This window comes from Rhynchophorus ferrugineus, unplaced genomic scaffold, assembly GCF_030347505.1.
Source record: "Rhynchophorus ferrugineus isolate W39M unplaced genomic scaffold, kcgeb_rfMv2 rfM7, whole genome shotgun sequence".
Classification (NCBI taxonomy): domain Eukaryota; kingdom Metazoa; phylum Arthropoda; class Insecta; order Coleoptera; family Curculionidae; genus Rhynchophorus; species Rhynchophorus ferrugineus.
Genome location: NW_027472586.1, coordinates 27,005,492 through 27,021,781, shown reverse-complemented (window position 1 = coordinate 27,021,781; position 16,290 = coordinate 27,005,492). Strand labels below are relative to the sequence as shown.

Genomic DNA, 16,290 nt, shown 5'->3' with positions numbered 1-16,290 from the left:
TACTCTTTTACTTTTTTTTACGATCTAGTCTTTCCTACATTGGCTCTTGTATCGACATAAATGATATATTATATATCATAATCATATATCATAACAGCCCATCTCAATTTAAATATATCTAACAACTAACCTAATTAATATTATAAAAAAAATTACAAAAATACATTTAAATTGCCAGAAGAAAAGTATTACATTCTACGTTAAAATTTGTTTGAACTTAGAACTATTCAATTTCAACATGCTGAGAATTTAATTTTATTTAATGATTTGAATAAGTCTGTACAAGTATGTGATAAACAAACGTAATATTTCTTTCGTTTTTTAGACATAATTCTCTCTTTGAACACTCTTACAAAAACTTTGTGCAATCACAGAAAGAGCCGCCAAAAAACTGTCCACTTTTAACACCAATTATTTAGTTTGTTTAGGTCTGCCTAACATATTTATATGTATTTTCCTTCGAATGAATTTATTCCTTGCCATTGGGTTGCCTATATAAAATAGTCTAAATCCATTAAGACTTTCTCTAGTTGGTTACAATCCCAGTATTCATAACTTGCCCCTTCAAGTCCACTATCGCCTTACATTATATATTGTAGCGACCTTGAGGTATGTCGAATTTTACATAGTGGAATAACGGTCTACAAAATACCCAGAAATCTAATATCAGATGTTGAACACAGTCGGGGTGACAGCAGCACCAACTAGAAACCGATAACGAATAGCTGGCAACCCCGAGACCTTTATCTGGGATGTTATTGAAGGGTATTTTCAATCATTCAGTAACCGACCATCGTTTGGTTTAGACGTACCACCATTGACTGCCCAAGGTTCGTGTCCAGGTAACACCGCGCCACCCATTTTTATCATTTGTATTTTTACATTTTTATATTACTTCAATAAATAACAATAAATAAATAATGTCAATCCATACATACCACTGAACAACCACGATACAAATTACAGCGCCCTCTTCTAGTTCTTCGTCTTTTCTACGTTGGCTCTTGTATCGACATAAATCATCAGATAGTGTTTCTGTGTGTTAAATCGCATAGGGTACTTTTGTAAACCAAATTCAAGGCTCACCAAGCTTCATTTTTCAGTATGTGTCATTTCGTCGAAGTGTGAACAAAACATATTTTAGTGCGTTAGAAATGTCTGGTAGCGACCTTGTGGCATGTCGACTTTTACATCATTCAATAACGCCCTATAAGATATCTAGAAATATTATTCTAGACGTTAAACACGTGTGGGGTGCCAGCAACAACGACCAGCAAACGATAAACAGTAAAATATGATAAACAGATAATACAGTAAAAGGACCCCAACGTAAGTGTTCCACAGCCTCTCGTTGTTTAAAAGACCAGTGTCTAGTTTTGAAGAATTCCAACCGCTTTCGGTAAACTTCGGTAATTTCCGCCTAATTTTGCAATGTTGCCATTTACAAGCATTCGAGGATCCGACGAATTTCAGCGGCCATTTTAATTCTGACCCTGCCGTTGGTAAGAGCTTTGCTTGGTTAGGTTTGGTTTGCCGTTTATTTATTGTTCATATTCTGATTTCATAATGGATAAATCATGGGAATATTGTCAAAAAATGTATTGTAACACCACTAATTTGAACAGATATATGAGGAATTTTTATCCAGGTGTGTATATATTCAATTTTGATTTTAATTTTGCAAACTGGATTCAATTCTACACAATATTCATTATATTTTAGGCATAGTTGACCCTGCGATGGTCAAATTACAGATACACATACAGGACATATGTCCTTTATGTGATCGTACTGCAAATCCCAACTCGTTGATCATATAGAATCATTGTACAACAATAAAATTAAGCAACTTGTTCTTGTTTCTATTCAACTATAAAATGGATTATGTAATGAAAAAGATATAAACACAGGTAATTCTATTATTTAGCTGCCTTACAGCAAAAAAACTTCTAGACACAATTATATGAGAATTATATTTTGAGGTATTTTTTAAAAATTATAAGGTTATAGGGTTTTGATGTGGTTGAATTTATTTATAGTTGCTTGTACAACTCTAATATTCCCTTTTAATCATTATCTTTAACATAGTTATTTAGTTAGTGTTTACAAGTGTTGTGGTTATGAAGTCATTATTTATTATTTAATAGAGAAAACTAATAGCAAACTATGCAGAAATAAGTGCGTAAGGTATTAATATAATGTTATGTTTTAGTTAAATTGTAGTTTAAAATATATAAAAGTTGTGGGAACAAGGCCACAAAAGCTCTTATGTTCAGGGCATATTATAAAGAACATTCAAGGCAAGAGGAAAATAAAAAAAACTAGCACCTAGACGCCAAATGAAAGAAGAAATGAGAAAAATTATTAATGAAGCAGTGAATGAAACGTATATTCTGATGTAATTTTTTATTATAACATCTTTATTAGATACCCTTAATACAATATTAATTACAAATTAATTTATTACTACTTTTCATTTGTACTTGGATTAATTCACAAGCAAGACGAGTGCGAGAAAATGCATCAATACGTATTCCTCAATTATAAAATTATAATAACTTATAGCCACAGTTTACACTAAAAGTATATATTTTATATAAATTATATGTATATATGGTTTGGTTCGCTTCAATCTCCTGACATCCTGCGCGCTGTCCAGCAGTTGTATTGCTTCCACGTTAGTATGACGTGATGTTTCCAATTTAATCTACCGTCAAGATGCATGCCGAGGTATTTAGCTGATTGTGCTTAAGGAATCAAGCATCCATTGAGTGATAAATTAAGTTTTTATTATTTTGCCGCATATGCAAAATTAACGTTGACCGATTTGACGCTATTAAGTTAAATTTTCGATTATTTCGTCCACTTGTAGATTTTGTTGACTGCCACTTATATTTTTTCTACTACCCTTGGCACAGATATGTCGTTTGCCATAATAAATGTGACTTCAGCAAAGGTTCCAAGTAGTCCTTCTTTTGTTGTTGGAATATCAGTAGTCTAGATCAGATATAGGAGAGGTCCTAAGACACTACCTTGTGGAACTCCAGCCGAAAAAGTTTTAAATGTCGAGAACGCCATTTCGTTCAATACTCTAAATTTTCTTCCGAAAACATATGACTCCAGTAGTTGACAATAGTTACGCGGTAACAATTTGGTCATCTTACAGATTAATCCCAAATGCCAAACTCGATCAAAAATCTCGATCTAGGAATATTGCAGGGCAGTATTTCTTTTCCTCGAACGCTTTTTCAATAGCCGCAGTTACTCTGTGCACTTGATCGATTGTTGAATGGTGATATCAAAAACCAAACTGGAAATCTTATTATTACAAAATTTTTAACACGTTTAAATATTAGTTTCTCAAGTAGTTTTGATATTGCAGGTAGCACCGAAATAGGCCTTCAAGATTCGACTTGTTCTGCAGGTTTGTCAGGTTTTTTGAGCATAATTATTTGTGCCACCTTAAAGCATTCCGGAACATGCTTCAGTCTTAAACAGGTATTAAATATATACGTTAACATGATAATTGCTTTTCGTGCCAGTTCTTTCAATAATCCAGGTGAAATGTCATCTATACCAGGTGCCTTTTTAGGATTGAGTTTGTCAATTTCAATGGCAACTTCCAATGAAGAAATAAGATTTAGATCTACATCGGGTTGATAAACAGATGTATCCATGGCAAATTCTATATCATTAGGTTGAAATATGTTAGCTAAGTATTGTGCGAACAATTCAGATTTTTCATCGTTGCGTCGAACCCATTCATTTCGATAATTTTTAATTGGCCGTACTCGAATAATTGGTCTTTTAAATCTTCGAGTTCCATAGCAAATAATCTTTGTCTTCTGGGCTTAATTTACTTACATCTTTTTGAAAGCAATTCTGTTTATATTCTTTGATTTTTTGATTCGTCTGATTACTAATTATATTACAAGTAGTTTTGTCTGCAGCATTTCTGATGCTGTGCCATACACTTCTAGATTTTCGCCTTTATTATATCATTGCACTAATTTCGAGGGGCTAAATTACTTCATATTCTGATTTCTCTCTTGCTATTGGGGTAGTATCTTTTGCAGCTGACCGAATTCTTTTAAGTCTTACTATTAAACTGATTTGTTCCTGCAGTATTAATCTGTATTTGTCCCAGTCAGTATATTTGTTGGTAAGATTACGCTTTTTTGCTTTTCTTAGGATTGTCGCGCCCAGTGTTAACAATACTGGAGTGTGATCAGACGTTAGATCGCACAAGCTTTCTGTACTAATTTGATTTAATGAGATGCCTTTTAAAACATGGAAATCCAGCAGGGTTTTATTACTGTCTGTGGGACAGTAAGTGGGTTCGCGCCCTGAATGATAATTACAAGTTGTAAGGTTAGTGTTCTTAAGGTTAATTTCTTTCATCTCATTGGCCGTTAGGAAATTGGGAAGATGATTAATTCCATACTAATGAGAGATGTATTATACTTTATACATTCAATTGTAAATGTTCCTATATGGACAAACGAGGCAAGGTAATATCGCATGCCCCAGAAAATTGTTTTATTATACCGTCAGTAATTCTTTGAGTCATCTTTTTTATTTTATCTCACGATATTGCCTCGTCGATAATATCACATATTCTTTGTCAAGCATCTTTAAAAATGTAAATTTAAAACCTTCTAATTGAACACTATTTAATGAGCAGAATTTTAACAGAGAAAGACTCAAAGTTTGCTTTTAGTATAAGAACACAAAAAGCCAGTACTCTAATAGATCCTAGAAGAGATTATTTTGATTTGTTTCAAAGTTCTTTGTTTATAATACAGATTTATTTTATATTTATATTACATTTATTTAATTCATTGAAATTTATTTCAGAAATTAAATTGTTTTATATTTAAATTTTATTGATCAACGAAACGTGACGTCAGGGCTGTCACGTGCCAAACTTTATCAAAGAGCCAATCCAATGTCTTCACAGCAAAATGTTTTCCTTACAAGTACCTAAGATGGAGATTTAAATTGACCAATCAAATTACTCGAGTAAAACATTTCTCCAGAGCCCTCAATAAAGGTTGTCTCTCTATTACTCTATGATTGTACTGAAAATACTTCACTCATCAAATGACACAATCATACATAAACGCATAGTTGTTCAGAATAATCGATCATAATATTTAACGTGTTTTGTATATTCTAAAATAAAGATTAGTTATAATTCAATATAAACCAAAAACGTATAGAATTATTGTAAAAGTATTTGCTTAGATTTTATGAGTATATTTGAACCAAGGATTAAAAATATAAAAAAAAACAATTAATAAAAAAGCTTTAATTCACAGTGGCAGTGCATTTAAAATGCATTAATATGTTTAGGGAAATGTAGTTGATATATTATACCTATTTTAATTTTAGTTTATTTTATTCAATAATTTATTTTACTAGACGCAAATTTTAATTTGTTATTTGAAATAAAAACTGGAAATAGTTCTAAACTATCAATTAGTATTGTTGCTATGAACCTCTGTATCCTTGTCACTTCTCAAACTTTCGTTCTGACTGAATTTGAATGTTGAACTTTGATTTTGAACTGCTCGTTTAAGGATATAGGTTATAATTGTGAAAACAATTAACACCTAAACACAGTGGTTTGGATTAATTAGTATATAGGCAATAATCTAATACATATAATAATAATTATCCATTATCATCAGTTAAAATACTTCACTCCTTAATATACCTTACTACCTTATAACTAACAAGAAAATCAAGAATGAAAATTATTATGTGGATATTATATATCTAGGTTTTCACAGATGACTCAACAATTTAAATTGACCTAATAACATTTCTAATACTATAATCTATAATCTATAGTCACCTTTCTTCTCTCTAGTAACATCCCATAACCTGAAAGATAAATGGAACCACTTGCAATATTATGCTGCATAAACGACAGCATACCGACGATTAAGAACCTTAAATTAAAGCAGAATAGAAGTAAAAGAATTTGGAAAATACTACAAAAGCAGAACAATATCTTATATAATATTCTGAACTAGGACTAAAATACGCAGATCCACTTTTATACATATGGAAAAGGCCTCACATTAAACAGGTATATGGGAAATAGACTAATCTATCAATCTCCGAACCGTACCTAGAATACCGAATTCACAGTACTAGATTTCTAAATCTTAGTGATTAAAAATAACACAGATAATAACATATCGTCAATTCAAAATTACAGTGAACACACGTCATCATGTTGTCGAATGTATTTCCTATCGCAATTAGTAAATTCATTCTAAAATCAGACAATATTTTCCTTCTCATTTTATTCTAGTTAAAAAGAAATAGAATGCTGTCTGATACGTTTGAACAAGTAACCGAATTAACCTACAAAATTTAAAAAAAAAACTCAAAGCCAAAATGAATTAAAACTTAAGTTAATAACGTCATAAATTTAGATGACGTGAATTCACTCTTTTATTGAACAAGCTATAGTTATAGCAGTAAGATAAACATTTCATGTTTATATTGTATATTCTTAGAGGGTCCATTGCTGTCCAACCATTACAAAATATGGCGTTACAGATTTTTAAAACAATTAATCTCTATTAAGAGTATATCAATTGTATCCTAAAGATGATTTTCTTAATTAACTAATACAAATTTTAATAAGACATTACATGTATTTGCCTGAAAAGCTTTTATATCGGACCACTGTTATATGTCGTGAGTATAAATAGAACCTGGTCACATTCTAATGTATCGCTGAGGTAATAGTCACTTGTTGTTACGGTAATATGCTGTAATATTGGAAGGTTAATATCAATAACAACAACTCCGACTCACTGTGGTATTTGATCCACTGCACCTTTTTGATTTGTTTATTATTTGCTTCGCAAATTTTATGGCCGACATTCTGAACTTGTCGTTAATGTCTTTTAGGTGGTTTTTATTTTTAATTAGAATAAATCAATCGACACATTTACATAATGTATTCATGCACATTAATTTGGACTTATTCGTCCAGTTGATAAAAAAGCTGAATTTTCGGCCCAGCTTCGCCTCGGAAATCATGACAAGCGGGACCGAAATTTCAACTTTTCGCCCGTGTGGTGTATACAAATTTTTTTTCATAGCCGGTCGAAAGTACGTTATTAATTTAACTTTAAATTTTGATGAGCATATTTTTGATGCCTACCTCCGATATCAATAGACTTCTTCGGTATCGTATCCGTATTTATTATCAATCGAGCTTCTGCATCAAAATTTCGTATATCTTCATCGTCCGTGGATTCATTAGATGATAAGGTATTGTTAATTTTTTCTGGATTATTGAATCGAGTGACGACAAAACAACAATGATGATTATTTTTAAGGTTAAAGGTAGCAACGTTAATGATAGCGGTAAACAATTTGTTGTAGCCAGAGAATAAATAGTCCCTAGTTCCTCCTGGCGTTATAGAGAGCGCGGGTGTACTTCTCACAGGGAGTAAATGTTTAACTTTCTTCCTTGTTACTAGGGACATATAATACTCATTTTATAGACAATTAGTTATCGGGAGGAGCACTGTCTGGTGAATACGTGGCATCGTTCATTTCACTATTTCAATGTACATATTCATCGATATTTGATTGATCGAATTTTCTCATATGGTAAAGTCACTTAATTTCAATGTTATCTACGTAACATCAGATTGTCAATGCTTGTCAATCATTAGCTTTTGACCGACATTGAGAAAATGTGACGACCATCTTTCAGCAAAATAATACATGATGGTTGTACTGATTACTAAGATAAAACTCAAAGTAGACCAACTCATCCTTTTGCAGAACTTTCCCGTTCTTTTCTTTAACAGTCGACTTGTTCCAACAGGATTTTAATTTACTTTTCTTGGTCAAAGCCCTTTATATAATCTTATATATAAAAATGAATCGCAAAATGTGTTGGTAAGCGCATAACTCAACAACGCCTGGACCAATTTGGCCAAATCTTTTTTTAAAATGTTCGTTGAAGTTCAAGGATGGTTTTTACGGCGAGAAAAATTAGAATTATTGCTGAAAAAACCCTAAAAATAGGCCTTTTCTTTTTCCCATACAAATGATTTGTAACTAAAACCTAGTCAATTTGAGCTTTATTGCTATGGTATAAAGTTCATATTAAATTACAAGCACTCACTGTTGTCTAAGCAATGTAGGTGTGTTCCTAACGTCAAAGATCATATCTATCAAAACAATGTGCGTGTGTGCGTTGGAGCACAGAATACATAGTTGGAGGAGTTTAATGTCGCGTTCCGAAACTCGCGTTTCTTTTGTATTAGTTTCGGCACGCGAGATAAAATGCATCAGTTTCCACGTCATTACATCAGTCAAACAAAAATCGCGTTACCAACAGTGTTTTATTATTTTTAATATCCAAATTTTAAATAAATAAAACAATTCGTACGGCTTAAAAGGATTTGAGTTCAAGTCATATCAAATTAAAAAAAAAAGTTGTCTGTTACAGATGACTTTTGACAGATGACAGATGAATTGTCAACTGATACACGAAACAAATTCGTATATCGTGTTTTGTGCAGAGTGTTTAGTTAGTTAGTGTTTGTTTAGTTCGTGATTAGCAGAAATGCTATAAACTAAGCTAATTACCGATCTAATCGTACTGCACAAGAACGTGACGACGGAAATGAACGTGAAAGAATTCGGATATCACAAACGCGTGAAGCGCGAGCGTGACATTCAACTAATAATCACGCAAGTTTGAATCGAGCTGCTTTCAGTTACGATGTGTCAATTGACTACAGTAACTACCAATGTGTTGTTATTGGTTCTATGAACTTGGTTTGCTCACACTGTAAGTGAAATTGATACCATTGGATCCACCACCAGAACCATTGTACTCATTGGTTTCAGGAATAGGAACAGATTCTATACACTTTTTGACACATATCCAACAATATAACAATTGCTTTCAAATGACTTCATTTGGGGCAACAAATGCAGTTCGGGAAAATTTTATGCCAACTTTCAAGGTATGTATTATAGCAGTTACTCATAATTATTTTAGCGAACAAAATTTTCTGTCACCAAAGTTAAGATGTGTTACTAATCTTCAATTTCTTAATCATTACGAAATATATCACTTAGTCATCATATTATATGGTGATTCAGTTTCAGTGACACTTTTATTATATTTTATATTTGATAGATATTAGTTAAAACTAAATATATACTTTTTAAGATCAAATATTATTTAAGTTTGATCACTGACAATCCATTAATTTATACCACACCATAATATTTTTTTTATTTACAGATGCAAGGGCAAATATATCACAGAGCAGGTTCACTGTTGCCAGTGTCAGATAGCGACAACAAATTCCTGCAAATTTATTTTATGGGCAATTCACCACAAGAAATTGATCTGCGTTGTGCACATAACAATTTAGTAAAGAGGTCTATTGTAGAACAATTACAAACTTTATTTCATCAACACAATCAATTGATTATATTGTTTAAAACTGCCCTGGATCTGATGCCATCCGATAATCACAAAATTGTAATCAGAGCTGATAAAACACCTGCAGGTCAACATACAAGACGTTTTAATGCACCAACTATTGATGAAGTTGCTATCGTTGTAGTTGGAGAAAATTTGGAATCCCGTGATATTGTTTTACGTCGTCGGAATGATCAATTACAACGTATAAAGGAAACACACCGCTCATATGATGCACTGCAATATCCCATTATATTTTGGCAAGGTGAAGATGGCTACGATTTATCAATAAAAATGATAAATCCCATTACAGGTAACTAAACACTATATTAGTTTAGCTATGGCGATAATATCTCAGTCACTATATTATGTATTTGAATGTTATTAACACAAAATCTGTTTACAGAAAAATGAAGATAATCACATATTGAAATGTCGGCGATTATATCACAAATATGTTGTTGACATGTATGTTAAAATTGAAACGGAGAGATTAACATTCATCAGGTTGAATCAAACCAAACTCCGATCTGAAGAGTATATTCACCTTCGAGATGCGATTAATACTGATGGAAATGCACAGAATGTCGGTCGGATGACTATTCTTCCAGCAACATACATCGGAAGCCCTCGGCATATGCACGAATATGCTCAAGATGCCATGTCGTATGTTCGTCATTATGGTACAGCAGATTTGTTCATCACATTTACATGCAATCCGCAATGGATAGAAATTAAGCAGGAGTTATTCCCTGGGCAATCACCCATTGATCGTCATGATATTACAGCCAGAGTCTTTAGACAAAAGTTGAAATCTTTAATGAATTTCATCGTAAAACATAATGTGTTTGGTGAGACACGCTGCTGGATGTATTCTGTGGAGTGGCAGAAACGAGGATTGCCACATGCACACATTTTGATTTGGTTGGTTGAAAAGATAAGGCCAGGTTGATGCAGTGATATCAGCTGAAATCCCTAATGTACAAGTAGATCCTGGATTGCATGAGGTAGTTATCAAAAACATGATACATGGTCCCTGTGGAACTCTTAATCAAAATTCACCGTGTATGATGGTTGGTAAATGTTCAAATCGATATCCACGGACATTAATATTGGAAACAATTACTGGTAATGACGGTTATCCATTGTATCGTCGCAGATCGACAGCAGACAATGGAAAATCAACAATTGTCAAATTAAATCAACAAGATATTGAAATAGATAATCGTTGGATTGTTCCATATTCACCAATTTTATCAAAGACAATCAAAGCACACATCAACGTTGAATCTTGCCATTCAGTGAAATCGATTAAATACATTTGCAAATATGTAACCAAAGGGAGTGATATGGCTGTGATTGGAATTGGTGCAGAGAATTCTAATGATGAAGTTACCCACTACCAAATGGGCCGCTATGTCAGTAGTAATGAAGCAGTTTGGAGAATATTTTCTTTTCCTATTCATGAGAGACGCCCTTCTGTTGTTCACTTAGCTGTGCATTTAGAAAATGGACAAAGAGTGTATTTTACAGCACAGAACGCAGTACAAAGAGCTGCTCAGCCACCATCTACTACATTAACCAGTTTTTTTGAGACATGCCAAAACGATGATTTCGCACAAACATTGCTATATTCTGAAATGCCAAAATATTATACCTGGAATCAATCCTCAAGGAGATTTATACGACGGAAACAAGGAAAACCAGTTCCAGGATATACAGATGTATATTCCACCGATGCGATTGGCCGGATTTATTCAGTACATCCAAGCAATGATGAATGTTTTTATTTACGACTGCTATTAGTCAATGTACGTGGCCCAACATCATTCCAACAGTTACGAACTGTTGATGGTGAATTGTGTGGATCCTACAGAGAAGCCTGTCAACGTTTGCAATTGCTTGAAAATGACGCTCATTGGGATCAAACTCTCAATGATGCTGTAATATCATCACACGCTCATCAAATACGAACATTGTTTTCTATAATCATATCTACATGCTTCCCATCAAACCCAATTGATTTGTGGATCAAGTACAAAGATTATATGTGTGATGATATTTTGTATCAAATACGGAATAGAATGGGAAATCCAAATATACAAATCAGTGAAGAAATTTACAATGAAGCATTGATTTCAATTGAGGACATGTGCTTGATAATGTCAAACAAACTATTAATTCAATTAGGCCTGACCGCGCCAAATCGTCCAATGCATGACGCTTTTAACCAAGAGTTGCATCGAGAAAGACTGTATGATCTCAACGCTTTGAAAGAATTAATTCAAACAAATCTTCCACTGTTAAATGAACAACAGAAGTATGTATTTGAAACTCTTATGAAAGTAACAAATGATGAAACTGGAGGGATTTACTTCTTAGATGCACCTGGTGGTACAGGAAAAACTTTTTTGATTTCATTAATATTAGCAACAATTCGCTCACAAAATAAAATTGCACTTGCACTCGCTTCGTCGGGAATCGCAGCAACTTTGCTTGAAGGTGGTCGAACAGCCCATTCAGCACTAAAATTGCCATTAAATATGCAAAGCAATGAAACTCCAACCTGCAACGTTTCGAAGAACTCTGCAATGGCAAAGGTTTTGCAGCAATGTAAGTTGATTGTTTGGGATGAATGCACGATGGCACATAAAAAATCTTTGGAGGCTTTAGACAGAACCTTAAAAGATCTACGTAGCAATAACCGATTTGGTGGTGCAATGATTTTATTAGCAGGAGATTTTCGTCAAACATTGCCAGTGATTCCACGATCAACGCCAGCTGATGAACTCAATGCATGTCTAAAGTCCTCCAATTTGTGGAAACATGTCAAAGTACTTCATTTAAGCAAGAATATGCATGTCGAGTTGCAAAATGACCAATCTGGAAACATATTCTCTAAACAACTCATTGACATTGGTAATGGCAAATTTCCTATAGACATGTTGACTGGCTGCATTAACTTTCCTCAAAGTTTTTGTCAGTTAACTCGATCAAAAGATGAACTTATTCAGAAGGTGTTTCCAGATGTTTCTCAAAATTACAGAAACCATGATTGGTTGAGCGAACGAGCTATACTGGCTGCAAAAAACATAGATGTAAATGAATTAAATTTCAAAATTCAAGAACAAATTACAGGCGAATTGAGGATATATAAATCAGTTGATTCGGCTACTAATCAAGATGATGTAGTCAACTATCCACCGGAATTTTTAAACTCGCTGGATTTGCCAGGATTGCCACCTCACAATCTTCAATTAAAGGTTGAATCGGTGGTTATAATGTTGCGAAATATCAACCAACCGCGTCTTTGCAACGGTACACGGTTAGCGATAAAAAAATTACTAAACAATGTGATAGAAGCAACTATACTCAAAGGAAAGTATAAAGGAGAAGATGTTCTCATACCGCGCATCCCAATGATTCCGACTGATGTGCCATTTGAGTTTAAACGACTACAGTTTCCAGTGCGGCTTGCTTTTGCTATGACTATAAACAAGTCCCAGGGGCAATCATTAAGTGTTTGTGGTATTAATCTAGAAAACCCATGTTTCTCACATGGTCAATTGTATGTTGCCTGTTCCCGTGTTGGAAAACCATCAGATTTGTTTATCTATGCGCCAGGTAATCAAACAAAAAACATCGTATACCACAAAGCACTACAATGATAATAATAATTATGATTCACATGATTAACAATAAAGCGATTACTTACTTTTAAATCCTTATATATGTTTTATTTAATTATTTTTTATCCACAACGCCCTATCACCAGGGTGATGGTTCTGTTCAGGAGAATTTTTTAAAATACGTAGGCACAAAAACTGCCACATTACAAATCTTTTTGACAGGACGAAGTCTGTCGGGTCAGCTAGTATCATATAAAATTAAGTGTGAAGCTAAGTATATTTTCAATTTTATTTTGGTATTACATATTACCTATTGTAACGAGATTCATATTCGATATACGTCTACCTATAGATACCGAAAAAATATCGATATTTTTAACCCATATTTTTCGATATTTTTCCAAAAAAGAAAATTAATATATTTTTAACTATTAAACAAGATGTAATGCTGTTTATGTACTTGCTAAGGATGCTGTTATTGTATTTCATGAAGTTCTTGACGATAGTTTTCATTGCAAATAGGATAAATAACATATTTTATATAGGTGATTAGCAGATATTATTAAAATTAAAAAATACATTTTCAGTTTCAGTTACAATCGAAAGTTATCAGTGATTACTGTACTGAAAACTTCTTTTTGTATTGCCGATCAACCACTGAAAAGGGAATTTTCATAATTATAATTAGCGTTGGGAACTATCGACTGAAAATGATTATCGACTGTTTAGTAACTGACCACTTGTTACTATCGACTATATTAGTCGCTATTTTCGATCCCACTGATTTCCCTGCTTTTTACTGGTGAGTGTTTCAGTCGATTACTTTCAGTAACTATTTTCGGTTCGACTGATTTTATTACTATTTACTATCAACTGTTTCAGTCGTGTATTTTCAGTTAATATTTTCCGTTGTACTAGTTTCAATCGACTGATTTTTAAGATTTTGGTTTTCTTGTACCAGCCGCTACCTTGAAAATAATAAAATATTTATGACCGGCTTGGTTGGCGCAGTGGAAAAGGCGACAGTGGGGTCTGCCTACTGTTGCGATAGTCGCGGGTTCGAATCCTGCTGGGACATGGTCGTAAATTAATGTTTATGATTGTTTAACATTTTTCATTGTACTTAGGGGCAAGAGTGTAAACTCCGACAAGGAAAATGATCCCAGTCACGCCAGTAACCAGGCTGAGTAAGACCGGATGTTTTCTGGGATGATTTCTAAGATTGTCACTCGTCAAAATATTTGAGGGTCATTATTCCGTTCTTTTTTACAGATCTACAGAACATTCAAATATAAAAATAATATAGCTAATTTAAAATGAAATTATTTATTGCATGATAATAGTATTCATAGAAAATATTATATTATTATTATGTCTTCATTACTTTCCAAATATTAAAATTAAATACGATGAAACGTATTTAGGATAATTAATCCATTCCTTTTTCATAAATTCAAAGTAACGCTAAACATATAACATTAATTAACACTGTCAATTGCCTATTTACATTGAACTAAAGTGAACAGATCCAAGCAATTATCTCCGTCCTTTCCCTCCCACATTTTATACGGGAAGGAATTCGGACATCTTCGTCTGATATCATGGATGGAAAAACAGTCGAACCGTGCATTTAACAATAGTAAATATAGTAAAAATAGTAAATATTTGACAATGTGAAAATAGTAATTAGAATTTTCAGTCGCTAGTTTTCGGACCATCGATTATTTCGGCTAATTTGCGGCTATATACCACTTCAACTATATTCAGTCGATAGTTCAAAACGCTATTATAATGCTACATGTGTAATATATATTATAACTAGCGTTGAGAACTATCGACTGAAAACAGTCGAAACAGTCGATAGTCAAAACTAGCAACTGAAAATAGTAATTAGTATTTTCAGTCAAATACACGGTTCCTTTTTTTTTAATTAGTGATGTTAGACGAAGATGTACGAAACTCTTCCCTATAAATTGTGAGAGGGGAAAGGACGGATATAATTGCTTGTGTAGTTAATTTTGTATGTGGTTATATTTCCCAACGGTAGTATAATTACTGAATACTATTAAAATAATTATACATAACATGCAATTTATGACTTAATTTTAAACGAAGTAAATTACTTTTATATTTGAATGTTCTGTAGATCTGTAAAAAGAAATGGAATTTTTCTCTGGAATGGAATGCTACCCCACAAATGTTTTATTGTATTTTATTGTGTTAATTGCTATTTTTAAATAATATATTAAAATAAATATAGATAACACTATAGAACTTAAACAAAACCTAAAAACTAAAGATGTACAATAACCATAAATACTAAATAAGAATTAAACATATACCTAATAGAAAAAAATCCATGACATAATTAAAAATGATCTGAAATCGAATGATGAAAAAATCGAGAGAGTAATCGAAATATTACCTATTATTGCCATAAAAACAGTGAAAATATTTTATTATTTATCATGCCCAATTTTAATATTTTTACCCTATTACATTAACAATATTGAAAAATATCATACCAAAATGCTATAATATTAATATACAATCTATTGTTATTTACACATTTTGTCAAGGTCGCGGCTAGGACGACAAAGCCAGAACGTTAAAAATCAGTCGAATAAAACAAGTAGAACCAAAAATAATAACTAAAAGTACGACTGAAAATGTGGATAGTAAATAGTAACAAAATCAGTCGCACCAAAAATAGCGATTGAAACAGTCGATAGTAAAAAGTAGTCAATTACTAAATAGTCGATAGTCAATTTCTGTCGATAGTTCCCAACACTAATTATAACTGATCCGGTAACGTTTTCTACACAACATTTTTACATGATTTTCCAATCTTTCTGGCAATATGACAATATAGTATGGAAAGAATGGTTCTTCAACACTTCAAAAGCGCGTGCTAGTCAAGCCGTATTTCTTTAATCTGAACAAGTAGTATTCAGCAGGCGCAACGTCATCAGAACGAACTTCAACAGTGTATCCTTCACAACTTTTGTAATGCGTAACTGAGCGTTTTCATGCCAAAGGATGATATTTCGTCTGCTGGTCTTTTTGCTACAATAGATCGTGGAATTTATTCAACTGACGTCTATGTCGATATGGATAGCCCCTCTAAGTGAACTCATAATATTTTGCCCTACAAATTGTCGTAGTAGATCAACTTTT

The 16,290-nt window shown here is 32.9% G+C and overlaps 2 protein-coding genes across 2 annotated transcripts in view; one reads left to right on the top strand and one right to left on the bottom strand.

Annotated features, from left to right (window-relative positions):
* Dip-B (Dipeptidase B) overlaps nucleotides 1-16,290 on the bottom strand; it is a 105,065-nt gene that overhangs the window by 45,375 nt on the left and 43,400 nt on the right. The gene's annotated exons all lie outside the window — the stretch shown is intronic.
* LOC143199888 (uncharacterized) lies at nucleotides 8,909-9,805 on the top strand. The gene is made up of 2 exons (XM_076410010.1): nucleotides 8,909-9,017; nucleotides 9,302-9,805. The coding sequence occupies exons 1-2, from the start codon at nucleotides 8,961-8,963 to the stop codon at nucleotides 9,803-9,805; spliced, it is 561 nt and encodes a 186-aa protein (XP_076266125.1). The 5' UTR covers nucleotides 8,909-8,960.